The 27,492-nt window shown below is 37.0% G+C and overlaps 2 protein-coding genes across 8 annotated transcripts in view; one reads left to right on the top strand and one right to left on the bottom strand.

The window, feature by feature from the left end:
* The window catches only part of ABCA1 (ATP binding cassette subfamily A member 1), a 132,397-nt gene extending 119,021 nt beyond the window's left edge, over positions 1–13,376 (top strand). For all 5 annotated transcript variants that reach the window (XM_043565437.1, XM_043565433.1, XM_043565435.1 and 2 more), the window contains 10 exons: positions 539–668; positions 937–1,057; positions 2,285–2,347; positions 3,205–3,311; positions 5,725–5,866; positions 6,286–6,420; positions 7,373–7,476; positions 8,131–8,223; positions 8,877–9,120; positions 9,935–13,376. In XM_043565437.1, the coding sequence (XP_043421372.1) occupies positions 539–668; positions 937–1,057; positions 2,285–2,347; positions 3,205–3,311; positions 5,725–5,866; positions 6,286–6,420; positions 7,373–7,476; positions 8,131–8,223; positions 8,877–9,120; positions 9,935–10,075 (1,280 nt within the window). In that variant the 3' untranslated portion in view covers positions 10,076–13,376. The remainder of the gene's footprint in view (positions 1–538; positions 669–936; positions 1,058–2,284; positions 2,348–3,204; positions 3,312–5,724; positions 5,867–6,285; positions 6,421–7,372; positions 7,477–8,130; positions 8,224–8,876; positions 9,121–9,934) is intronic.
* Positions 3,191–27,492, bottom strand: part of LOC122474527 (protein NipSnap homolog 3A-like) — a 26,192-nt gene continuing 1,890 nt past the window's right edge. Inside the window, exons 2-7 of one of the 3 annotated variants that reach the window (XR_006294927.1) lie at positions 25,897–26,107; positions 24,226–24,381; positions 22,437–22,586; positions 17,431–17,517; positions 17,165–17,338; positions 3,191–3,297 (exon numbers count right to left, since the gene is read on the bottom strand). Coding sequence is in view for 1 of the 3 variants with exons in the window: in XM_043565438.1 (XP_043421373.1) it covers positions 17,262–17,338; positions 17,431–17,517; positions 22,437–22,586; positions 24,226–24,381; positions 25,897–26,107 (681 nt within the window). In the remaining 2 variants the exon portion in view is untranslated. Of the gene's footprint in view, positions 3,298–15,484; positions 15,632–16,325; positions 17,339–17,430; positions 17,518–22,436; positions 22,587–24,225; positions 24,382–25,896; positions 26,108–27,492 lie in introns of those variants that run through there. The other 2 variants (XR_006294926.1, XM_043565438.1) reach the window with 2 other exon arrangements.

Below are 27,492 nucleotides of genomic sequence, written 5' to 3'. Positions count from 1 at the left end.
TGGCTCATATAGCTAGATGGGCCATGTTATTTAATGGACATAGAAGAGGGACTATTTTTCTTTCTTTTCAATTAACAAGTGCACAGGAGATGTATAAGGAATGTAAGGAGTATTCCCATAAAGCCAGATGATTTAATTAGTTCAATAGGTTACATTATATGCTACTGAAAGGGGCATCTTTTTAAAGCACTCTCTAATCTTCAGTGAAACAGTTTGCTAAAATACCCTTAAAATTACCCTGGATTGTTTGCCTTTTTAAAAGGGATTTGTGGCATGTCTCATTAAAAAGGAAATATAAGATATGAAATTAGAGATCTAATACATTTTAGTTCTGAAATTCTGACTGATTACTGGGTCATAGTATATTTTCCCAAAATGCTACTCTAAATCAGACTTTAAAAGTAATCACTCCCTTACTTGTCATAGACAGGAACCATTGGTGTTTTTGGGAACATAGACAAATTTGAGCCTGAATTTGAGGAAGGGCCATGGTGTTTGGTGCCTCCATTCTGACTGGATCTCTACATTGTGTCTTCAGGGGAGAATCGTTTTGTTTCACCACTGTCTTGGGACTTAGTGGGACGAAACCTCTTCGCCATGGCTGTGGAAGGGGTGGTATTCTTCCTCATCACTGTTCTGATCCAGTACAGATTCTTCATCAGGCCCAGGTGAGCGTTTTCTCAGAACTCATGGAGCGCCTGGTTGAGGGTCACAGAGGAACATGGGGAAGCACTAGTCAGTGGTGGTTTCTTTGCATTGATCTCAAGACAATCCAACTGATTTTCCTAATGTGGGTATCCTCTAGCCCACAGCACTGCTGATCCTAAAAATTAAAGAGGGTATATTTTATAGGGCTTGCTTAGAAATTGGGTCTTTGTCTTGAAAGATACCTTGAAAGGGTTGATTTTTTTTTTTTCTTAAAAATTTTCCCCCAAGACCTGTAAATGCAAGGCTTCCTCCATTGAATGATGAGGATGAAGATGTGAAGCGGGAAAGACAGAGAATTCTTGATGGTGGAGGACAGAATGACATCTTGGAAATCAAGGAGCTGACAAAGGTGAGACAGTACAGGCTGTAACAACTTGTATTCAGTTGTTTTCAGCTTTATATGTTGGAAACGGTCATTTTTGCTGATTTGCTTAATAAAAAGAGCATGTTTCCCCAAATATGTACATCTATACCAAGTTTCTATCTAGTATTTAATTTTATTTAAAATACACTGAGGGGACTTCTTAATGAAAGAAATCCTACTGAGAATATTTTATAATATGAAGTCTTGTTCTCAAGTATATTTGTTTTTCACACTTACACTTTTGTGTTTGTTATTAAAACATACTAAAATTGTACATCCAGTCAAAGCTGAGGTAGGAAGAATAAATGGCTGATTTTGAGAGTCATAGTCTAAAAAGCTGGCATGTCTCCATATGTCTCAGGAGGAAGGTTTGTTTCAGCCCACGCTAGGTGCCACAATCCCAACAATTTACTTTTTTATAATATCTACAAACAATATTTGCAGTGCTTCAATGATACATTTTTACCCTGCGCAGTTTAATTTTTTAAAAATCTATCAAGTAAATGAAAAGTTATATTTTAATGACTAATATGTCTTCAGAGAAGGTTGATAGTAGGCACACCGGGGTGGCTCAGTCAGTTAAGTAGCCAACTGTTGATTTCCGCTTAGGTCATGATCTCAAAGGTTCTTGAGATCAAGCCCCATGTTAGGCTCTACACTGAGAGCAAGCATGGAGCCTGCTTGAGATTCTCTCTGTCCCTCCCTCTCTCTGCCCCTCCCCCACTTGTGTGAGTGTGTGTGTGCACACGCATGTTCTTTCTCAAAATAAACATAAGGGGTGCCTGGGTGGCTCAGTTGGTTAAGTTTCCGACTTTGGCTCAGGTCATGATCTCATGGTTCATGCGTTTGAGCCCCACATAGGGCTTTCTGCTGACAGTGCAGAGCCTGCTTGGGATTCTCTCTCTCCCCCTCTCTCTCTGCCCCCCTCCCCCCAGAATAAATAAACATTAAAAAATAATAAAAACAAAGATAAAAAGGTTGATATGAAATTAAAAATAAAAAGAAGTTCACTTTTATTTTGAGCTTCAGAGTCCTTCAGAAGCCAGTTGCTACAGAGACAGACCAAGGCTCTTAGCATATCAAATGTGTGACTTAGTTTTACTGATGAGTCTTACTTCATGTGTATTTGGGTTATAATTCCCTCTTCCACAGTTGCTTGGGATAGCTATGATTCACCATGGCTCATGAATGTGTGCACTTTGTCGGTTGCAGATCTACAGAAGAAAGAGGAAGCCCGCTGTTGATAGGATTTGCGTTGGCATTCCTCCTGGCGAGGTAAAGGCACTTTGTCTACACTTTTCTTGTCCTTATTAATTCAAACTGTCTACCTAATCAAACAACATCTGGAAGGGTTAAAAGTGAGTTTTAAAGGCTTCTCTATTCATGTGTATGTGGAGCAATCAGTCATTGAGAAGATGGGGATCCCATTTGTCAAAAGGCTTGGGATAATGTTAGGCAATTTTAGAAAAGAATGCACGTGGGGTGGCTGGGTGGCTCAGTTGGTTAAGCATCCAACTTCAGCTCAGGTCATGATCTCACGGTTAATGAGTTTAAGCCCTGCATGGGGCTCTGTGCTGACAGCTCAGAGCCTGGAGCTTGCTTTGGATTCTGTGTCTCCTTCTCTCTCTGACCCTCCCCTGCTCATGCTTTCACTCTCTCCCTCTCTCTTACTCAAGAATAAACATTAATTTTTTTTTTAATTTAAAAAGAAAGCATGCACGTCTCAAATGTGACTTTGTGATCGATTCAAGATGATGATGAAATTGAAATAGATTTTTTTAAGTAGGTTTTTTCCTTTATTGTTCATATTGTTCATCTGCCCTTGAGCCAGATTAGATAGTGAAATGTGACTGGTTGGTTTTCATTACTTTTCTTTTACACATGAGCTTTGGCCACAACCTCATGATTCAAATAATATTTACAAATATGCTCAATGTGTCTCATTACAAATTATATTTAAATATCTATATACGTTCTTAAAACCAGAAAAAAATTGACTCTTCATCAATATTTAAGAATGATGTTTTAGAATCATGTTATTTAAAAACCCAGTTGAGGTGACTATTTTATAAGGGTCATTTATATTCAGATTTTTAGTATTTTGCTTATATGGCTTACCCAATATGTTTCAGTGCTTTGGACTTCTGGGAGTTAATGGGGCTGGGAAATCATCAACTTTCAAGATGTTAACTGGAGATACCACGGTTACCAGAGGAGATGCTTTCCTTAACAAAAATAGGTAAGAAAAGACATAGAGTGTATTTTGCCACAAAAACTTTTTTTACTTTATTTAAATAAATATATTTTGATTTTTGGGGATTATAACAGTACTATGTAGTTTATAAAAATGTTAAAATACAGTGAAGTATAAAGAAAAAGATAAAAATCATCAATAATCCCACTACCTAGAAGATAACCACTATTTACATTTTTTTTCTAGTCCTCATCTGTTTTTTTTTTAAACAGCTTTATTCAGGTATAATTTATATACCATGTAGTTTGCTTTTCCTAAGAGTACAATTAAATGATTTCTAGTCAGTTTGCAAGGTTGTGCACAGATCACCACAATCTAGTTTTAGAACATTCCCATCAGCCCAAATCTATGTTATATACACATATAAGTGTATTATAAAATTGACATGATACTGTATCTAGGTTTTTTAAAATTAGTTCACTGTTGGGGTGCCTGGGTGGCTCAGTCGGTTAAGCGTCCGACTTCAGCTCAGGTCACGATCTCAGGGTCCGTGAGTTCGAGCCCCGTGTCGGGCTCTGGGCTGATTGCTCAGAGCCTGGAGCCTGCTTCCGATTCTGTGTCTCCCTCTGTCTCTGCCCCTCCCCCATTCATGCTCTGTCTCTCTCTGTCTCAAAAAGAAATAAAACATTAAAAAAAATTTTTTTAGTTAGTTTACTGTTAATGAGGGTAGTATGAATATTTCCCAATAGGTTACATATTCTACGATGTAGACTTTACATTATTACATAAAATGCTCCTCTGTACGTTTACCTGTAGTTTATTTAATCAATTCCTTATTGCTGGACACTTGGTTTCTGTTTTTCACTATGTAAATATGTCCTTGTAGTCCTCTTGCAATTCCTCAGGCAAAATTGCTACTAGGTGAAAGGGTGTGTACTTGCTAAATTGTCCTCCCTAAAGAGTGTATCAATTATTGAGGCCACATTAAGCCATTCTCTCAGAATGCACAGGTGACTAAGTGATCTTTAAGGGGTACATCTCCACTTCAGAGACCAATTAGGCAATGTTACCCTGAATATTCTAAATATGTGGGGCTCCTCTGGGCTTTTTATACGGAGAGATGCGTTTGAACTTTTCTGACTATGATCCAAAGTAGCAAATACAGTTACCTCTCAACCTAATAAATACACAAAAACACATAAATAGGCATATCTTTTAAAAAAAACTGATCATGACCCACTAAATTTATTTTGTAGCCCACTAATGGATGATGACTCACAATTTGGAAATAATGGATAGAGGGCTACTAGCCCATAAAATTGAAAGGAGCAAGGGACTTAATGTACTCATGGGTCCCCTCTTCTGTCTCATTAACATTTTTAGTAGCAGAGTAAAGGAGGTTTAAGAGAACAGAAATTCTGAAATAGCAGGCCTAAGGCTGCACACCTGCTTCCCCAGGCTTGTTCCTAGTACCAGACTCCTTGGACATAAAGCAATGGCAGCAATAACTGGCCCAAATTAAGGTTTGTCACAGTGACTGGTTGTAAGAACTGGCTTAGATAGTGCTGCTGTGAGGGCCAGGCCTCATGTCTGTGGATACCTCAGTCATAATTCTGGAAAAAGCTGGCCCTGGGAGTATTAAACAGATCTGCAAAGAGAAATGAATACTGCTGAAAGACCAAAGGCAGACACTATCCAGACGTGGCTGATGTGCGGCCATCAGACTGGATGGGGCCTGAGCTTCTCCCACATCAGGGATTCTTAACCTGAGCTTGGCTTCATGGGGCCCAAACGCTGATTCCACCAATAAATGTAAAGTTATGTCTATAGGTACATATTTTTTTTTGTCACCAGATTTTCAGAGAGCCTGTGATAACAATAACAACAACAAAAGACCCCAAAAACAAAACCCTTAAAAACTAGAAGGGTGCCTTTCTGGGTAAATAGTGGAACCAGGGGGCCTGGACCATATTGTGGCCGAGTCAATGTATGAACAGCAGAAAGCAGAAGGAGGGAGGTCACACCCAGAGTTGCTGGGCCTCCTCTGGGTCTGAATGGCCATGAAGGAGACTTTGGAGTAACAAAGTACTTCATACATATGACTGGGACACAGAAGTCAGTCTGGGGTTGAGACAGTGCTGAGGTACTGGGATCGTGTGAGTGAGGTTGTTGGTAAAGATAGCACTGCATTTGGAATGGACGTGGGGATCTTGAAATGGGACTGAGCTTGCAGATTGAGGTGTTGGGAGAGCCAGGTGCAAGTGGGCAGGACAGAGGCAGGAACCCTGATTGCCAGTGGGGGCTGGCATCCTCGGGGCGGAAGGATTGTTCCTCGAGGCTAGTGTGCTCTCTGGTTATTTTTGTCATGTACGAGCATACTTTATAGGAACATTAGGCAAGATTATCTAATCAGAATATCTCTAGATGCTTAAAACCTGACCAGTTTTTTTCTTTGCAGTATCTTATCAAACATCCACGAAGTCCATCAGAACATGGGCTATTGCCCTCAGTTTGATGCCATCACGGAGTTACTGACTGGAAGAGAGCACGTGGAGTTCTTTGCCCTCTTGAGAGGAGTCCCAGAGAAAGAAGTTGGGAAGGTACCGTGAGCGCCAGAAAGCCAGCCTGTCCTCTTTGGCATGCTGACAGTAGACCTTACGGCTTTGACTTTCACAAATGACCATTGGCTTTAGGCTCTTCTTACTCATGGATGCAGCAATGTGAAATGCTGGCTCTTGACCCCTACTTGCAGGGTGGGAATCCATGGTGATGGTGGGGCAAGAGTGAGTGGCAGACGCATGCTGGAGGGCAGAGAGGAAGTGCTGTTCCCACCCACACAGATCCCTTCCCCCTGCTTTTGGGCTCCTTGGCACTTGCTAGGTCATGATTACAGAATCTACTCAGTGAAAAGAATTTTCCTAGTCTTTATTCAGTAAAGAAACATGACATATATAAGTATAAGAAAGCATGATAAAATTCACAAAGCAGACAAAAGTCAAAGTGCTTTTCATTACTCTAGGTTGGTGAATGGGCAATTCGAAAACTGGGCCTGGTGAAGTATGGAGAAAAATATGCTGGTAACTATAGTGGAGGCAACAAACGGAAGCTCTCAACAGCCATGGCTTTGATTGGCGGGCCTCCTGTAGTGTTTCTGGTGAGTAGGGCTGTGAATGGAAAACTATTTTGCCCTGAATGGAGAACATCACTTTTTCTAAAGTCCTGTATATCCAGGGATATTGCCTGACTGGCGTGGTTAATGGCAAGCCATTCTTATTCCAACCAGGAACAGCAGAGAAGCCTTAGAAAACCAGAGGGAAGTTTTTTTGATACACACTGGGGTGGTTTTGCTATGCCCTCACATGTTCCAAAAGAGAGATGCTCCAGAGACCTTATTTCTCTGCTGTGGAGAGCCCCGACAGGTGTGACTGAGTCTTGGATATGTGATCTGACCTTTTTCCGGAACATTCTTATCATCTATGTGTTCATCCCCTATAGATGGAAATTATGGTTTCAAGATCCCCAAGGTGGCATCTGGGTCATAGTCCTTACATACAGATAGATGAAAACAGAAGATTAGACTGGACAGTGGCCCATGGCCCTTTTTCTTCTGCATTGAAGTTATTCCAGGAAGAAGCCTTGGGTTAAGGCTTTAATGTTATCCAGCCTATTTGGATCTGTAGTCTGTTTCTCTAAGACTAGCAAATATAACAGGCTAAGCTGGAGTGAGTTAGAATAAAAAAAGAAGTAAAGTAATTTTACCCAAACCTAATACAGACTTGAATAGAAATTTCAGACAAAAAAGTAGTTTAGTGTATACTTGTCAGTCATGAAAAGATGATTGAAACTAAATAGGTTTTTCCTTTCCCTTTCTACTCATTTGGAGAAATTTAATTTTATTAAAAAATTCAATGACACATTTATAAGAATGAACTGGTTGCAAAAAGTATGCAGTTTATTCTGGTATATAAGGTCTGGTTCTTTGGTCCATCAAGAAATAGCCTAAATTTTAACTTCCCATTCATCTTATTTCAAAGATGCTTCTGCACTTAAATCTACCTTTGATGTGTTTTCCACAAATAATAGGACTTATTTTATTCTGATCACAGGATGAACCTACCACAGGCATGGATCCCAAAGCCCGGAGATTCCTATGGAATTGTGCCTTAAGTATTGTCAAGGAAGGGAGATCAGTAGTGCTTACATCTCATAGGTCAGTAGTGAAGACTTGGCTGGGCATCTGTGTTGTGTAATTTAAAAATTTTCTAAATAGTGGATTTGATCATTGTATAAAAATTAGAAAATACAGAAAGGCAAAGAGAAAAACAGTGAAAATTACCTGAAATTGCCTCACTAGGAGATAACTATCATTAGGCTACATATCTTTGCAGTTTTCTTTTGCAAATTTCTATGTGTGTGTGTGTGTGTGTGTGTGTGTGTGTGTGTGTGTGTGTGTGTGTATTTTTACAAGCAAAAATGCAAGCTTGGGGTTCTTAGATACCAGATAGATACTGTTCTTTTTCACTTAATATTTTGTAAACATTATTTCAAGTCAGTACATTTAGATGTGTCATCCTTTCTCATAGCTATGAGTTGACAGTATTCCAATAAGATATGCCCTAAAAAAAATTTATTTAACTATTCCTCTTTTTGTAGACATTTGGACTGTTTGCATTTTTTTTTTTTTTACAAGGGTAAACAGTGCAGCAGTAAACTGTGTTATTGCTACATCTTCATGTATTTGGAACAGGATGCAATTATGCCCTAGGACTCTGGGAATCTATTTCTTTCAAATTCCTGAGATCCTATGATGTCCTGATGGTTAGAGGAGCATCTTTCTAAAACAAAAATCTCTGTGTTCCCACAGTATGGAAGAATGTGAAGCGCTGTGCACTAGGATGGCAATTATGGTGAATGGGAGGTTCCGGTGTCTTGGCAGTGTCCAGCATCTGAAAAATAGGTAACAAAGACCATTTCCTTGGGATGATACCTACTGAGAAAGCTTGCATTCTTTTTGTGAGCATATACGTGGTGGCTCTAAAATAAAGGGAAATAAATGGAACAAAATGGTTTAGTGGAAAAAATGAGGGCTTTGAGGTCCAACAGCGCTGCATTCAAATTCTGTCTTTACCTTTCACTGGTGTGTGCTCTTGCATAAATTCCTTCACCTTCCTGAGAGCCTGTATCCTAGGAATATCTACCTTCTGGTCTTGCAAAGCACATGAAATGGGAAATTTTACACATGTCGGGATGGTTAGAGCATAGGCTTTGGAGTCCAACACAAATGAGTCCACATCCTGGGCCCTAGCACTTAGGAGCTCTGTACCAGGGGAAAGTGACTAACCCCCTGGGCTTCAGTTTCTCTGTAGCATCTGCCAGATTTCATATGTCCAGGTGAGGATTCAATGAAATCATGTGTCTAAGGCACTCAGCATGGCACCAGAATAGGTAGTCAATAAATGGTAACTAGTTCCTTCTCTCAGGTACTTATTTCTGGGTCTGTTGTGGATCTTCCTTTCTCATGGCACCAGGTGGGCAGGGTTAAATGTTCTTATGAGAGGTTTCCTGAGGATCTTCCATTTGGTTGTTTTTTTTTTTTTTTTCTGCTTTCAGGTTTGGAGATGGTTATACAATAGTTGTACGAATAGCAGGGTCCAACCCTGATCTGAAGCCTGTCCAGGAGTTCTTTGGACTTGCCTTTCCAGGAAGTGTTCTCAAAGAGAAGCACCGGAACATGCTCCAGTACCAGCTTCCATCCTCATTATCTTCCCTGGCTAGGATATTCAGCATCCTTTCCCAGAGCAAAAAGCGACTCCACATAGAAGACTACTCTGTTTCTCAGACAACACTTGACCAAGTAAGCTTTGAATGTCAAAAATAGACTGACTTTTGAGGGTAAGGGTTCCCAATCCCTGTCCCCTACTCCCATTTTGGGTCCTAGAGCAGCTTTGACCATCTGAGCTTGAATTTCTGATCTACTAGCTATGCTATTTACTAACTGCTCTGAATGTGAAAAGGGAGATGATTCTACTTTAGAGGGTTATTGTGAGCATAGTAAGAATAATCACAATAACTACCATTTTTTGAGTCCCTACCATAGGCCAGGTCTTTTGCCAGGTGCCTTACCCCATTTAAATTAGATAACATCAGGGGCTCCTTGGTGGCTCATCTTGGGTCAGGTCATGATCTTTTGGTTGTGAGATCCAGCCCCATGTTGGGCTCTGCACTGGGCCTGGAGCCTGCTTAAGATTCTCCCTCTCTACCTCTGCTCCTTCTCTTCTCTCTCGTAAATAATGAATAAATGAATAAACGGGTGAATAAATATTGAATGAATACATATTTAGGTTAGGTAACCTCAGGTACCAGATTCTGGCACTTAGTACCTATTTAGTAAATGTTAGTTTTTGTCTCTCTTTCCTTTTTAATCTGGCTTATAAGAGTCAAAATAGATGATTGAACAGTTGGTAATTTGAGGGGCAATAGAAAAGTTTAATTTTTAAGTGTTTGATCCTTTTTTTCAAGTTTCCCCTCTCCCTCACATAGTTTTCTTGTTAATCTATTTATGCAATCCTGTATTCTCCTACCCTACTTTCCACATGGTGAAAATACAACTTGAAAAAAAAAAGAACAAGTAGAGAGGTATTTATAAAGGTCCATCTTTCTTTTGACAGGTATTTGTAAACTTCGCCAAGGACCAAAGTGATGATGACCACTTAAAGGACTTGTCATTACACAAAAACCAGACAGTAGTGGATGTTGCAGTTCTCACATCTTTTCTCCAGGATGAGAAAGTGAAAGAAAGTTATGTATGAAGAATACTGTTCATGCAGAGTGACTGAAAGAAAGGAGGAACTAGCTCTCCCTTTGCACCATGTGAAGTGTTCCAAAAGAGCTGGACGTTTTTGTGGGAAGAAGTAAACTGGATACTGTACTTCAATGCAATGCAATTCAATGCAATGAAAACAAAATTCCATTACAGGGGCAGTGCCTTTGTAGCCTATGTCTTGTATGGCTCTCAAGTGAAAAAGACTTGAATTTAGTTTATTACCTTATTACCTATGTGAAACTCTAGTATGGAACCCAGTGGACATATGGGTTTGAAATCACACTTTTTTTTGTTCCTTTGTATTCTCACTGGGGTTGCAACAATAATTCATCAAGTAATCATGGCCAGTGATTATTTATCAAAATCAAAAGGCATGTACATCTTCATTCATTAAGCCGTGCCATGCCAGGAGACTGGTTTCCCGGTGACACATCCATTGCTGGCAATGAGTGTGCCAGAGTTACTAGTGCCAAGTTGCGCAGAAAGCCTGAAGGACCATGGTGTGTCATGCACCCTTTTGCGAGAGCTGCTCTGCTTCAGAGTCTATCAGCATCGTAATCAGGTGACAAAATGGTGCCATGTGTGGGAAAGGCCTGCATTGATTCCCTCTTTGATGAGCTGCTGTGGTGGCGGTAACATGCAAGTTGTGGGTGGCTCAAGACAGGTGAGACTTAGTTCCATTCTTATGTTGTCCCTTGCTTGGAGCCATGGGTCTCCAGGGGTCATTTTTCTGGGACTTTTTAAAGAAACTAAGATCCTGGAAAGAAGCCAAGAGCAGCCAAATTGTTGAGGCTGCAAGCTGCTGAGGCCAGGTCATGGGAGTAAAGAGATGGCGTGTTCGAACCTAGGGAGGCCTGTGTCCATTTGTCCTGGTTGTCTGTTAACACGGTACATTGCATCTCAAGATCTTCCTGTTTGACAGAAGTGTAGTATTATTTCTGGCTTTTTAAATTAATCTAGAATATGAAAAGATGGAATTGTATTTTGACAAAAATCTTTGTACTTTTAACGTTATTTGGAATTTTTAATTCTGTCAGTGACTTGTGAATCCTTGGAATGGCCTCTTTGTAGAACCCGTGGCATAGAGGAATATGGCCTCACTGCTTCACTAGCTATTTCTTATGGAAGCTTGCAGGTGTATCCTCTGACTAGTGCCTAGTGACTAGAAAATAAGGTGATGGTCAAGATCTCATGACAATACTATATTTGAGTTTAAGGTCATCATTTAAAATACTCTTAATCTCAGTTTATTAAGTATTTTTTGAGTGTATATTATAGCTGAATTGAGTATGTATGTATGTATGTATGGATTGGGTGGGGAGAAATTAAGTCTCAGTAGATAATCCCTGTGCCATGTTATTCAGCTAACAGGTTTACAAATAATAGGTTGTTTTGTTGTTGTGGGAGCCCAGTGAAGGAATACTGGGCAGCTTTTTTTTTTTTTTTTTTTTAAATAGCAACAGTGCAAAAGCCAAAAAAGTTTAACTGTCATAAGGGTCTCAAGACTAAATAATGAGTACTTTCACAAAGAAGATCACTAGCTTCAAAACTTGAGTAACACAACTTGTGCTTAAGGCGTTTAGTACCTTCAAATAATTGGCTTTGAAGATCTTAGACACCCCATTCTGACAATCTCAAAATTTTCATCTCCTCAATCCTGAATCTGTTATGAAAAAAATAAAAACAGCAAATGCCCACACATGGAATATATTTCAGACGTTTCCGACCCAGTCTTTTTTTAGTCAGTAAACATTTTAAAAAATATTATTTCACTAATGCCTAATGTGATCTGCCTTAAGACAACAAAAATATGAGGGAAGTACTGTTGGGTGAAGTTCAAGCCGTCTTTCAATGTTATTACTGATTTCTTCTTTTTCTAAAATTTAAATATTAACTCTAAAGGTGTTAAGATTTCAGATCTATTTCAAATCTATATTTTTAAAATTTATAGAAAGTTATCACATAACTTGTTTGGGAAAAGAAAATGACTTAGAAATTAATGTAATTATTTTCTAAAATAATAAACAGGTAATGAAGGCCTAGTTCCAGTAACCATTGGCATGATGAGGTGATTATATTTTGTGCTATCTCTAATAAGATTCATAATTTATTTTCTCACTGTTTAATATTTTTAAAAATCAAACTTTTGTTAGTTTTCCCAGTTCACTATTATCATGTTCTAATTCTCTATTAAATCAGTGAATAGCTAGCTCTTGGCTTTAATTATTCTGACTTCAAGGTCACATTGAAGAAAAATCAAAAGACACTGTGAACTGTTGTGAAAAAACAAAAAAAAACCCTTTCAATATAGATTTTAAAAAGATCTCTTCTGAAGCTAGGAACAATCTACAGTTACACACTGACTTTGTGGTTACATTTTAGACTATCCAGATAGTATTTTACATTTTCCTTTGTAAACCTAATCGTAGTAGAAATTTTTTACCAATTCTCTACTCAAGTAAAAATTCTGTATATTCCCTGTGGAAATGTAAGTATGTGAGGTTCAAAAATTCTCAAAAGTGTTCAAAGATTGCTGCTTTTGCTTCTTTTGGACAACTTGGAAACTTTATTAACAACTGTGAATGTGAAAAATACAAAAGAAAACAGTAACAAAGCCCTGTATACATTAAACATCCAGCACAGTTCATTGTTAAAAAACAGCCAAACCTCAAACTACTGTATTTCAATCTGTACTGAAAGCGTGTTCATTGTGACTATTATATGTTGCACATCCTTCATTCACTGTAATCATTGATGAAAGGGATTTGTCTGTTTTCTTCTCGTGGTTGTATATATCAGGTAAATTTTCTTCCAAAGAGCCATGTGTCCTATGTAATAATGAACCACTTTGATACGAAGATATTAATTTGTACCCTTATAACAATTTACTAGTCATGATATAGTACTAGAGTAAGATGGCTCTAATTCTCTTCAAAATTGTTGCATCCCTTTTATAGAATGTTTATATTTCCATAAGGATTAAGTTTTCTCTCTTCTTATACCCTAGGATGAAGCTATGTTTTTTTGTGCTTTTTCTTTATCATTGGCCCCTTCATTCCGAGCACTTTATGCTGTCTCTAATGGGATCTATTTTTGCACTGGAATATCTGAGAATTGCAAAACTAGACAAAAGTTTCACAACAGATTTCTAAGTTAAATCATTTTCATTAAAAGGAAAAAAAAAATTTTGTATGTCAATAACTTTATATGAAGTATTAAAAAAACATATTTCTATGTTGTAATGAGTCACGAAATAAAGCTGTGGCAGTTCTGCTGGTCTATGCAAATTTATTTCCATGCATCTGTAGCACCACCTACTGTTAATGCTTATAAAGCCATCAGGAGAGTAAGAAATGTCCACCTGTAGTAGAAAAGCTATGTAGTAGCCTGTAGTAGAACAGGCTAAATGTCCTGTTGGAAAGAGGGCTGAGGGGACTACTTGGAAATAAAGGGTGTTTGCACTTTCATAATTTGGTTAAGATAGTAAATATTAAGTTTAAGAGGTTTTTAGATAAAAGCTTAATGATTTCGAAGCTATAGAGATCTCTGAAAACACTGTGTAGCTAAACCTGTTTAATAAAAGTCTCACTGCTTTATTTGGTATAGAAGCTACAATGGCTGCCTTCAGTTGTCCTTTGCGGATTCAACTGGAAATACAAGGACAGAGCGTGGCAATTGTCCTAGGCATGTGGCCTGGGGGAGTGCAGAAAAGTGGAAACAGTAGAGGAACATCAGAGGTGCCTTCCTTCTGTAAGAAGTGCTTTGCAATCGCAAGCCAAGGTTATGTAGGCTCTGATGACACACATGGATATAGTTTTAATAGCTCACTAGCAAAATCTCAGAAAAGTTGTCTGCTTATCTCACTAATGTGAAGAACGTCTGTCAAACATCCGCTGGTAGGCTGCACGGTGGAGTCATGGCCCTATGTGGGACCTCCTCAGAATGGCTGGGACAACGGGTAGTGAGCGGTCCTTTGCTAACATGCACATCTGGCTGTGTGCAGAGGAGGGTCTTGGTTTGTGACGGAGCCTTCTAGACCACTCAGCCTCTGCGTCACAGCTCTCTTTCCCTCTTAATGTTCACATTACAACTTTAAGTGAAATGCTAGAAAACAGTTTCTTTGTGGAAAATGACCAATGAGGGAGAGAAGAAAACTACTGAAAAACTAAAAGGCAAGTAACTTAGATAATGTAAGTTACCCGTGGGTCTTGAGGGAAATCTTCTATATAGAGAAAAGCCTAAATAAACACTTGAAGGTTCAAAAAAACCTGGGAACCTTTAAAATGTTAATGCATATATTACATATGAAAAAGTATAAGAAAATTAGCTACCTTTTTCCAGTGTTTTACTGTGTTGTCAGACAATGTAATCCTCAATTACCTGTCTGCCCTATGGGGTAAGCAATACCATTTGATATATGGGGGAATTGTGGCTCAGTGGATAAATAACTTGTTTAGACCACTATCAAAATGGCAGAGAGTTCTTTCTGGTGAGGTGGTGTATCAGTTAAGATTGCCCTCATAAAATTAGTCTGGAATCATAATTTAACAAATAATTATTAAACTCTGTTGTGCACCATATACCTTTCTAGGTTCTGGGGATGCAGTGTTGAAGACAGAGTTCCTGCTCTAATGAACTAAAATTTCAGTGGAGAAATTATATTCGCATTCACGATGGATATGTAGACAAATACAATAAATTCAGACCATAGTAAGTGCTAAGAAGAAAATAAGCCATGGCAATAACGATGGAGAGGCAGCCATCTGAAGAGTGACATTTAAGCTCATATCTCATAAAATAAGCAGGAGCCAACATTTGAAGGTGGGCAGAGAGAACCTTCCTGGAAGAAGGAACACCTGGTGACAAAGGCCCCAGGTGGAAAAAAACTTGGCAAGTTGGGGAAGGAGGGAGAGAATTCCAATGTCTCCGGACTGGTAGAAGGGGCAGAAACCAGAACCTATAGGGCCTAGCAGGCCATGGCAAGGTATCTGGATTTTATTGTTAGTGGAATGAAAAGCCACTGGAGAGTTTTAAACAAGGTAATGGTTTGATCTAATTGCTGTTCAGAAAGAAAGCTGGTTGTATGGGGAGAAAGGACAGTAGGGAAGCAAAGTGATAATGGGAGGAATAGGAATGTTCAGGATCTCTTTTACTGACAGAGCCAAAGGCACTGTTGACAAGATCCATGGGGGGGTTGAGGGAGAGAGAGCTATTAAGGTTTGTGACCCAAACTAAGCAGGTGGTTGTGTTAAAATATGGCTGCTATTTCAGTCTGGTGCTCAGGAACAATGATGGGAAAGAAGGTAAAAATGTGTGAAACATCAGCACAGTACATGTATGGTATTTAAGCCTTGGGACTGACCTATAAAGAAAATGAAGACAGAAAATATTCCTGTGCTCTGAGATCCTTCCCATATTTAGAGAGAAGCCAGCAAAGGAACAGGGACTGGCCAGTGAGGAGGAAAACCTGAGTATGATGCCATATATCGAAGCTCAGAATCCAGTGTTTCAGGAAGGCGAAGGTGGTCAGTTGCGTCCAACACTGCAGAGAAGAGGAGCAAGGTAAAGGCAGAGAAAAAGATTTTGGTAAGACAAGGTCTTTGGTGACTTTCTTAAGAGTCATTTCAGTAGATTGACATGGGTCAAGTTGAGGGAAGAACAAGAAGTGAAGAGGGTGAATATACGTAACTATGGAGAGCTCTGCTTTAACGGGAAGCAGAAAACATGACAACAGCCAGATCACAAAGCTTTTATTTGCATTCCTGTCTGTTAATAGTATAGGCTGCACCTAAACACCATGTCACCTTTCCTTTCATTTTTTTGGTTTTAATCCTTTAGACATTTCTTCTATCAAGAGGCTTATAACACTTGTTTTGTAAATTTCCCTTAAGACAGCTAATTCATGATTTACTATTTTATATTCACAATATGTTTTAGAAACAACACAGCTCTAAATATTAGACTATCAAGAGAGTTTGGAAGTACCAAACCTAGTTTTAGAATGCAGATGCACTCAACTAAAATGGAAATTAAAGGTGCTTTAAGGAAAACTCTAGCCTATCTGTGGTGGTACTGAAAACTTTCTTTCTGGGACTATTACCATGCTATTTTCTTGATGTAAATTAACATTTACAATAAAGTTGTTAAATTATTACTCTGTCACTACCCTATAGTGATATTATAAAAGCTCTAGAGAAGATAATACAAATACAAAACACAAATAAAACCCTGCAGAATGGATATGTAGGCTTTTATTCAGGCAACCATTCCCATAACCATAAAGATCTCTTTAAAACAGAACTGTCCCAACTATCTTAGTTAGTTATCCAAAATGAACAAAAATTAACTATAAATGAACACATTTCAGCACATAAAATAAGTCTTCTGAAGTTTTTTAACACTGAGACCTAATTACATTATATTCCAAGTTAGAGTGACTCATAATTAATGTGAAAACTAATAAAAATGACATAGTGACATTACTTGGTCAAAGTAAAGAAACATGTTTGACCTTAGATTCTTAGGAATCCCATGTGATCACAAAATAAACACTACTGGGCCAAAAGATTTTAAAGTTCAAAAAAACAGACATGATGAAAAGATATTATACAAATAATTTAAAAATAGCCACAGAAATGTAAAATCATCACTTGAATTTTTTTTTAGATGGGATTATGTGGGTGACTTATTTTTTTTCAAAGTAACTTTTATTTTATTTTATTTTTAATATGAAATTTATTGTCAAATTGGTTTCCATACAATACCCAGTGCTCATCCCAACAGGTGCCCTCCTCAATACCCATCACCTACCCTCCCCCTCCCTCCCACCCTCCATCACTTGAATTTAAGAAAGTGCTATAAAAGCAGAGTCTGGTTGTCAAAATAGATTACAAGGGATATTCCGAAACAAATGAAAAATCAAAATCCTCAAGTAGTGGCAAGTATTTCTAATGTGTAACAGACACAGAAATGCCAAGGGGAAAATGAACAGAGAACTATTTCCTGAAGTGGAAAGGAAAAGATGAAGGAGGTAGAGGTGGCTTTAAAAGTGCAGAGACCTAGCAAATTCACTTACCATCTTCCAAATAAAAGAATCTCTTGGGAGAATTTAAGCACCATTAGCAGACACATCTTATAGCAGTTAATGCAATGCTTTGTCTTTCAGTGGAAAACTATTTCAAAGGTGAAAATGACGTAGGAAGCAGAAGCATATTCTGTTGAGACACGAGGTAATTGACACTCTCCCGAACTGCAAAAAAGCATTTCATGAGAAGGCATATAAAGTTATTGACTAAATGAGATTTGTTGTACGAATAATTCATGCCTAGTGAAATAGCTTACCAGCTGCCACAACTCTGGGATCCTCATGAGACTGATGTCTCCCAGCTGCACGACTGTCTGCACTCTCATTCCACCAAAGAACATGAACTGCAGAAATAACCAAAAATAGATTCTAAAGACCATGGCGTTACTACAAATAAGAAATACAAAAAATTAATCAGAAACATTAAGTCTTATTCATGGTGAATATCAAAAAGGTAAAATTAAGTATGTTAGTAAGATTTCGGAGGGGTCAGGGATTTGGGAGAGAAATTGATAAATCAATCAAACTTTTAAAGTTTTATAGTTGAAAAACAGATAGCTGGAGAGAAAAAGTAAGTAACAGCACTAAAAGACACAATCAAGGCTGGACCCAAGTTTTATGATGTCCTACTATGTTCTATTTTTATTAAAAAAAAAAAAGCAAGATTATAACAAAAATGTTCATTACTAAAAATGTGGATGTTTTAAAAAAATTAAAAGCGTAATTTGGGAGTGCTTGGGTAGCTCAGTTGCTTGAGTGTCTGACTCTTGATTTTAGCTTAGGTCATGATCTTACAGTCGGGAGATAGAGCCCCACGTTGGGCTCTGTGCTGAGGGTGGAGCCTGCTTAAGATTCTCCCTCCCTCTCTCTCTCTCACCCTCTATCCCTCTCCCCCACTCCCTTGTGCTCTCTTTCTCTTTCCCTAAACTAAAATTTAAAAAATGAATAAATTAAAGCATAATTTTAACTACTTAGAGAAAACCTCTATTAATATTTAGTGTATTTCTTTAAAAAGTTAGTAAAATGAAATTAGTAAAATGTATACTATGCTTAGGAATATTTTTAAAAATCAACAGTGTGTATTTTCCATGGTAGTAACCTTAATTTTTAATGGCTCTGTGAATGCCTCCTTGTGACAACTTTTTTTATCCCAATACCTTATTGCTAATTATTTACATTATTCAAAATATTTCAGGATTCTACAGAATACTGAAATTTTTTTATGACTAAATGTAATACACATTAGCTGTACAGATTTTAGAAAATGGAGATAAAAAGGAAGCAGGAATAATTTCTAATCCTACCACCCGAAAATAACCACTTTTCTATTTTGGTGTATCTCTTTCCATATACACATAGGGTCATACCACACTGTTTCCAGTGTTTCCTTATTGGAAATAATGCAGACATAGACTGAGAGCAGCAGCTACATGTAGGTCTATAATAACAATGTCGAAGACAACTACTACTAACATTTATTGGGTGCTTACTATATGCCAGGCCTCATTGTAAGAGTACTGCATGTATTAACTCATTTAATTTTCACAATACTCTTAGGTTATGATTATTATTTTATTGATGAGCAATGTAAGGCACCATAAGGTTAAGTAACTCATGCTAAGTCACAAAGACAGTAAGTGGTGAAGCTGGGATTCAAACCCAGGCAGTCTGGATCTGATTATTTCCTCAATATAAACTCCTAAAATTTAAACTGAGAGAACCAGAGTATTTTGTATATAATTCTACATGTATAGTGTACATACTGTAACTGTCCTCCAGAAATTATGTCCTGAGTACTCCGCATATTACTCTTTCTCTGCTGTTCTGAGAATGAATTTAAGATTAAAAACTGGGCACACATGTTTTCAGTAGTTTTTTCTTATAAAAGTTATATATGCCCACTATAAAAAAAATAACTTAATAAACATTAACATCATCATTAATATCATTTACATCCTTTCAAACTTCCTTCCTATATAACCTAACACACTACACATCTATGCATGTTTCCTAGAATATTGGCAAAAATAATTTAAAAATTAAACCTTTTATCTTTATTGCCAACTTTCGGGAAATTATTAAGACAGTATGAACCCTACACAGTATATGAGTACTTACTTTTCCCAATTTATCAAATAACTATATATAAGTATGTCTTTATTAGGTAAAAATGGCATTGGATTATTGTCTTAATCTGTATCTTCTTTAGTAGTCATTTGTAGGTCTACCTTTGCATAAGTCTTCATTTTTCTTTTTGCTTTTGAATTTCACTTAAGGTGTTTTGGGGCATGCAGAAAAATTGAGACTTTTTGTTTTTATTTTTAATTCTTTTAGAGAGATAGAATGAGCAGGGGAGAGGGGCAGAGAGAGAGAAAATTTTAAGCAAGTTTCATACTCAGCACTGAGCCCAATGCAGGGCTTGATCCCAAGACCCTGGGATCATGACTTGAGCCAAAACCGAGAGTCAGAAGCTCAACCAACTGAGCTACCCAGGTGCCCCTTTTTATTTTTTTAAGTAGGCTTCATTCCCAGTGTGGAGCCCAATGTGGGACTTAAACTTATGGCCCTGAGATCAAGACCTGAGTTGAGATCAAGAGTCAGACACTCAACCAACTGAGACACCCAGGTGCCCCTGAGCCTTTTAAAAATAAAATCATCCACCCAAAAAAAACAAATAATCCAGTGAAGAAATGGGCAAAAGACATGAGTAGACACTTTTCCAAAGAAGACATCCAGATGGCTAAAAGACACATGAAAAAATGCCCAATGTCACTCATCATCAAGGAAATATAAATCAAAACCACAATGGGATACCACCTCATACATGTCAGAATGGCTAAAATTAACAACTCTGGCAACAACGGATGTTGGCAACGATATGGAGAATGGGGAACTATTCTACACTGTTGGGAATGCAAACTTGTGCAGCCACTCTGGAATACAGTATTAGGAGGTTCCTCAAAAAATTAAAAATACAACTACCCTATAACCCAGCAATTGCACTAATAGGTATTTATCTAAAGGATGCAAAAATGATGATTCAAAGGAGCACATGTACCCCAATGTTTATAGCATTACTATTGACAGTAGCCGAAGTATGGAAAGAGCCCAAATGTCCATTGACTGATGAATGGATAAGAATATATGGTGTGTGTGTGTGTGTGTGTGTGTGTGTATTTATTTATTTATTTATATTTTCAATGGAATATTACTTGGTGATCAAAAAGAATGAAATCTTGCCACTTGCAACAACGTGGATGGAACTAGAATGTATTATGCTAAGCAAAATAAGTCAGGGAAAGACAAATATTAGATGATTTCACTCATGTGGAATTTAAGATAAAAACAGATGAACATAAGGTAAGGGAAGCAAAAATAATATAAAAACACAAGGAGACAAACCAAGAGACTCCTAAATACAGAGAACAAACAAAGTTGTTGGGTGGGGGGGAAGGGCTAAAGGGGTGAGGGGCATTAAGGAAGACACTGGTTGGGATGAGCACTGGGTGTTATATGTAAGTGATGAATCACTAAATTCTATTCTTGAAAAAATATACATCTTTTTGATTAAAAAATAAAATCATCAATTTTTTTCTTCTACTGTTTCTTTGTTTTTTGGCTTAGAAATACAGTTCTCATCCATATCATTGAATACATTTATATTTTACTTTAGTAATTCTATGACTTCTTTCTGTCTACACTGAAATCTATAATCCATTTTAAGTCTAGTTTAGTATATGGTGTGAGCTAGACATCTAGTAATTTTCATAATTTTCTCTTCATATATTTTCCAACCAAAATATCTTTTTCTGTGTATTCTGATTATTTTCATAGGATATATTACTAGAAGTTAAATTTCTGGGTACAGATCAGAAGGTCAGCTTTGAATGTGTTAGGTTTGAGATGTCCATTGGACATTCAAGCGAGGAAGATGAGGAGCCAAATGGATATAATGAGTCTTTCAAATATTTTACTAGCTATTCTTAGTTTTTTTTATCCTTCCAGATGAACTTTACATACATTTTTAAGAGTTTGCCACAAAACACTCTCTGAAATTCTGACTGTAATAACTTTCAACTTTAAAAGTTAAATGCTCCAAACAGATGTTTCAAAATCAGTTTAGGGGATGCCTGCCTGGCTCAGTGGGAAGAACATGCAATTATTGATCTTGGTGTTGTGAGTTCGAGCCCCAAACTAGGTGTAGAGATTACTTAAATAAACTTTAAAAATGAATGAATGAATGAATGAATAAATAATTAATACAGGTATGTATATTTATCTGTATGCTATGTATATCTGCACTGAAGTGTTTAAGAGGTCATTTATTTTAAGTTTGTTTATTTTGATAGAGAAGGAGTACATGTGTGCATGAGTGAGTCAGGGAGGGGCAGAGAGAGAGAGAGGGGGAGACAGAATCCCAAGCAGGCTCCACTTAGTGCAGAGCCTGACACAGGGCTCGATTCCACGACCATGAGATCATGACCTGAGCCAATATCAAGAGTTGTACACTTAACCAACTGAGCCATCCAGGCACCCCAATGCACATGCATTATTTGTAGCATGTATATATATATCAAATAACATTTTGATCTTACTCCTATGTCATTCACATATATATATGAATGTGTGTAGATACTTACTTGTGTATGTGTATATATATATGTGTGTGTATGTGTATATATATATGTGCGTGTATATATATACATATATATATATATATATATATATATATACATATATACATATACACACACACACACACACACGCACACACACACACACACGAATGACCTATATAGACCAAAATACTAACAGCATTATCTCTAAGTAGTGGGAAATGCTTTCCCCGCTTTAGGGTATGTCCATGTATTTAGTATGTGTGAAAATATGTATTACTTTTTCATTCAAGGACAGTCTTCCTACCCCAAGAAATGTTATTTTAAAAAGCCAACAAAAGTAAACTTAGAGGAAAAAAAAGATGAAAGAACAGATATATTCCTGAGGCTCTTTGCAGTTTTTCAGCATTCTGATGTGTCATGGAAAATAGTAATTTAACATTTGAAAAACACTTCATGAAGTGTTAACATTCTAAACAGGATAAAAAACAGGTTTTTTTCAACGTTTAAAATTACAGAAATCCTAAAACTCTGGCAATAAAAATTTAAATATATGCTATAATGAAGAAAAGAGACAAACTGACCCAAGAAATTTAGGAGATCACCAATATACTTTGCAATTTCACAGAAGAAATAGACAACTGTACCTCTGTTGAGTGCTCCATATTCTGTGTGGAAAACTCCGACTAGTTTTGAGTAGCCTAGATCCACATGGGCGTTAAGTGCCCTTCTAAATGCGTCACCCCACAGAGCTGGCCCACCTGGTTTCATCTGAAAAATAACCAGCTCATAGACTCCTGGAATAGGGAGAAAAACAATTATTTTACAAAAGATATTCAGGAAATTTCTAATCAGGTTAGTCTGGTTCAACTGGAAGGCTAATCTGCGTACACAGATTTGGAGGATCACACAACTGTACACATGAATTGTGGCATTATTTTTCCTTGCTTTTATGTTTAGCAGGTCCTTGTCCAAGTTTAAGGATCAGTTGTTAAGCTTATACAGAAAGACAAAAATGGGGGTACGCCTGGATGGCTCAGTCGGTTAAGCACAGGACTTCAGTTCAGGTCATGATCTCATAGTCGTGAGTTCGAGCCCCGTGTCAGGCTCTGTGCTGACAGCTCAGAGCTTGGAGCCTGCTTTGGATTTTGTGTCTCCCTCTCTTTCTGACCCTCCACCACTTGAGTTCTGTCTCTCTCTCACCCTCTCTCAAAAATAAATAAAAATTAAAAAAAAAAGACAAAATTGGGAAGATATATTAAGCTATTATCTGAAATACTGTTATAAATTTTGTCAATAAAATATTGAAAATTTACATTAGGATCAGGTTTCTGAGCTGCCTGAATCTGCACTTTTAGGTAAGAAATGAATTAGAAAAGACTTCTCTGACCTCCTGTATTTCCTCTTCTTTCTAATTTTAAGAGGTAATATTTTTTTGTTTATATAACTTCCCCCTATATGATTCCATTTCTAATAGGAACAAACGATAGATCAGTCTTGTCTGAGTTTTTGAGTGCTAGGAAAAAAATCCAAAACTGAACAAGATGATTTTATTGTTCCTAAATATCCAGATAAACATCTGAAAAGCATTCTACCTTCTGGTCAGAGGTGAGGTGCAGGTAAAGAAAAAGGAACTAGGGACAAGTAGCTTTGAGAAGAAAAAGGAAAAAAAGTACAAAGTTACTAAAGAGTTATGAACAGCAGAGGAAGAGAACCAAGATTTGACACTGTCCAAGAAGCCACTTAAGTTCATTTAGATAGTGCTGAAAGCCTGTGAGGAGGTCTAGGTGGATTAGGATCCAAACAAGACTTTTCAAATCTCGAATAATCTAAAATATACTACAAAGTTGGGAATAATGGAGGAAATAAAATAAAATTCAATTAGTTAATGCTTTTTAAAAAGCTGACCTTTGTTTAAAACTATGCTAAATATTTCCTTAAGTGAGCAAGAAAGTGAAATCACCAAGAAGAGAAATCTTTAGTAATTATTTTCAAAATGAGAAAAGGAAAGTTTAAGTCCCCTAAAAGTCTTATAAGCAAAAATATCCTTAATATTTTAAGATTAACTGTAATTTGTATGTATATAAAAAAAAAAAAAACCAACTATGACAAAATTTCATACCTTATCTTTCACTTGCCGGAACATGTTTTCTCTGCTTCCAGCCCCCAACTTTTCAAACTTTATTCCCTATTCAACTTTTTATACTCATACCTCAACTTTAAGGGCATTTCCAAATTGGGGGGAAAAACCAACTTCATTATTCAATGTTCATTGTTTTAATAAGCAATGAGTTAAAATTCATTTTTATCTCTATAATATATTCCTATATAAAACACAGGGGATTATTTTTCCCTATGGAAGTGTAGTTTTTATAGCTTGAAATCTGTAGTATTTTCTCCATCAAAATTCAAAGTAACTAAGAGGGAAGGACTTACCTTCTTTTGCAGGCTTTTCTAATTTGCACCATGGCACCAGGTAAGTAATCTCAAACTCTTGTTCATCTATGAGAGCCAGATTTGGAATGAGAAATTGTTGCCAATCTTTATTTTTGGCCAGGGCTTTCCGAACTTCAGTTCGGTGAGCAAAATTATCTATGGGAAGAAAAGGAGTAATAAAAGTAAAAATTTATTTAAAATCGCCTATACCTTTTTTTTTTTTTTATTTCATTCATTTCAGCAAATGTTCACTGAGTCCTTAACAGTGTAAGGACACTGTTAAATCACTGGAGATACCAACATAAATAGATATGACATCTGTCCTTAAGTTTCTCATGCTCTAAAAGGGGAGTAGGAATTTAAACAACTAATGATAACATCATATGGTGGGGTTTATAAACTATTCTCTAGTAGGTAGTTGTGTGACTTAGGTTAAGTTATTGAATCTTTCTGTGCCTGTTTCTTACTCTGTGAAATGGGAATAATGATATAGTATCTCCCTCCAGGGTTTCTGTGCAGGTTAAATGAATCACTATATGAAAGGTGCTTTGAGCAGTGTTTGACACCTGGATAGCACTCAATAGATATTAATTATTCTTATTGTTTGAGACATTTAAACTATAGTGCCAGTTTAGAGAAAGACTATTATTCTTTGGTGGTAGTGGTGATGGTGGTGGTGTGTGCTCAGGTCAAGGTACACTCTGTATTAAATTTAACATAAATAAAAGGAATATGTGCTTTTTTAGCATCTTCTTTGAATAGCTTCCAAAGAAATTGTGCTGATTCTCTTTCTTATGATCACCATTCTTTTTACCCAGTATTTATTTCTCTTACATTTGTTACTCAAATATTTACTAACATTTAGGCCTAGTATTATATTTACTTTTAGGGCCTCAGTAAGACTAATGGTAAGAAGTTTTTCTATGGTTTATGCAGGGCATCTTAAGAGCTTAAGTGAGTTATATCAGGACCTGACTGGTGATTTTTTAAATGGACATGAGTCCACTGGTGGCATATTAAAACACAAATTGTGTTTTAATGGGATTTGTTCTATTACTATATGGAGAACCCCTAAACTATGGCCATGTTGAATACAGAATGAACATTTTTCATATTAAAGTACTTCATGACTATTAACTTTGGACACTGATGATTAAACATTAAGTGAAGTATTGAAATTCTTTGGGTTTCATCAAGTCCTGATGTGGACTTCACAAAGATTAGACACTGGAGTAACACACATTCCGGGGATTCCTGTAACCTGTTCTTCTTTGACTATTAAATTTCAACAATAAGAAGGAATTACTCTCCCATCCTTCATGATATTAACCTACTTGGTTCTTACAACCCCTGCTATATTTTTTTTGTAACTCATCCTTACCATAAGCCATTTATAATTTTTCTGAGAACTAAAGTCACAATTTTATGATTTGAAATATGAGATGCCACACTTTCCCATTTATGGTAACATAAGGATTTGGGCAAAGGGTTGTTAAAGGTGTACCCCTGGGAGGAGGAATTACTGAATTCATTTTTTACTGTTGTTCCCCATTTCAAAAGTTTAATTTAACCTGTGGGTATTTATACTAATCTAGATCCAAGAGCTAAGCATCATGTAACACTTAACAGAACAAAAATCTATACTGAACCCTTAAGCTGGAAAAACCATACCATACTTCCAAATATGAAACACTTTATTCATTTTGCCTCCAAATTCTACACTCCAGGATCCAACCAATTCAGAGTGAGCTGTCCGAAGATGTATGTTTTTCTTAAGGTTTTCCAGAAACTCATTCATCTTTGAGGGCTTAAAGTAATAAGTACGAAATTCATAGAATGTTCCATCATATTGTCTTGGGCCCGTAGTAAAAGATGAGTGCACCTGAAGAAAGATAAGGCAAATTTAAATATTTTGGGAAGGCAGGGTTTATAATACTGTTACAACCAAATCTGAATCTAGAAACAAGGGATACTCATTAGACTCATAATCCATATTTGTACCACTGTTGTCATCTGTCCTTAGATATTTGTTTAGGGAGATGTCAATACAGACAACTACTCTTTTTTTTTTTTTTCAGACAACTACTCTTAAGTATGCTGAATATATAGCTACTGTTTCTTAGCAGGGATCTACTGTTAGCCACTTTTTCATGAATTTTATCGTAAGAAGGCACTGAAGTCTTAATAAAAGTTCTTTACTCAAGAACTACAATTAGGATTCTAATAAACTTGCAAATGTCTTACCCTATTTAGCCAATATTCTGTTTTCAGTCAATACTATATGTTATACTACTATATACTACTATAACTATACAGTTATGCAATTAAATAACTTTATAAAATATGCAGGTGTTATGGAAGGTGAAATGGAAATGTCTTAGCAAAAAACCCTTTTTTAGGTTTTTCTTAAAAATAAAAAATGCTATTCAGGTCAAAGTATTTATCACATCTAATGAAGTAGATCCCTGGTAAGGACAGGAATGGACTCTGATGCTAAAGGAAGCTATAATCTATCCATGGATTATATATACATTATACCATACTATAACCGCATTATACTATGGTGGTAGACTGTATGAATGCTATAAAGGAAAAATCAATGAGTTAGAATTGTCTGAATCATTATTAGGTTTAATTATAGATGCAATGTGAAGAAAGGCATTTAATCCATCCAATTATACCAGATTGACGAAAATATCTTTTAAGAACCACTAAGTTCTTTTTGCATTAGTCATATGCTATCTATATAAATTTTTTTTCTAAATTAGTCCTCCAAGTCTAAATGACCTTAGCTAGGACATGCAGAGATTATCTTCCGTATATGTATTTATGTGTATGCATACACATGCACACACATTATGATGGCATTTGCATTTACAAATCTTTCTTACTATAGGTTTGGCTATCATGTGCCAATTTAATAAAACTTATTAATAAGAACTATCTATTAAAAGTAGTGGTAAGGGGCGCCTGGGTGGCGCAGTCGGTTAAGCGTCCGACTTCAGCCAGGTCACGATCTCGCGGTGGGTGAGTTCGAGCCCCGCATCAGGCTCTGGGCTGATGGCTCAGAGCCTGGAGCCTGTTTCCGATTCTGTGTCTCCCTCTCTCTCTGCCCCTCGCCCGTTCATGCTCTGTCTCTCTCTGTCCCAAAAATAAATAAACGTTGAAAAAAAAAAAAGTAGTGGTACACGAGTGCCTGGCTGGCTCAGTCAGTAGAGCATGTGACTTTCAATCTTAGGGTCATGAGTTCAAGTCCCACTTTGGGCA

Source organism: Prionailurus bengalensis, chromosome D4, assembly GCF_016509475.1.
Source record: "Prionailurus bengalensis isolate Pbe53 chromosome D4, Fcat_Pben_1.1_paternal_pri, whole genome shotgun sequence".
Taxonomy (NCBI): domain Eukaryota; kingdom Metazoa; phylum Chordata; class Mammalia; order Carnivora; family Felidae; genus Prionailurus; species Prionailurus bengalensis.
This window is presented reverse-complemented; position numbering and strand designations above follow the sequence as displayed.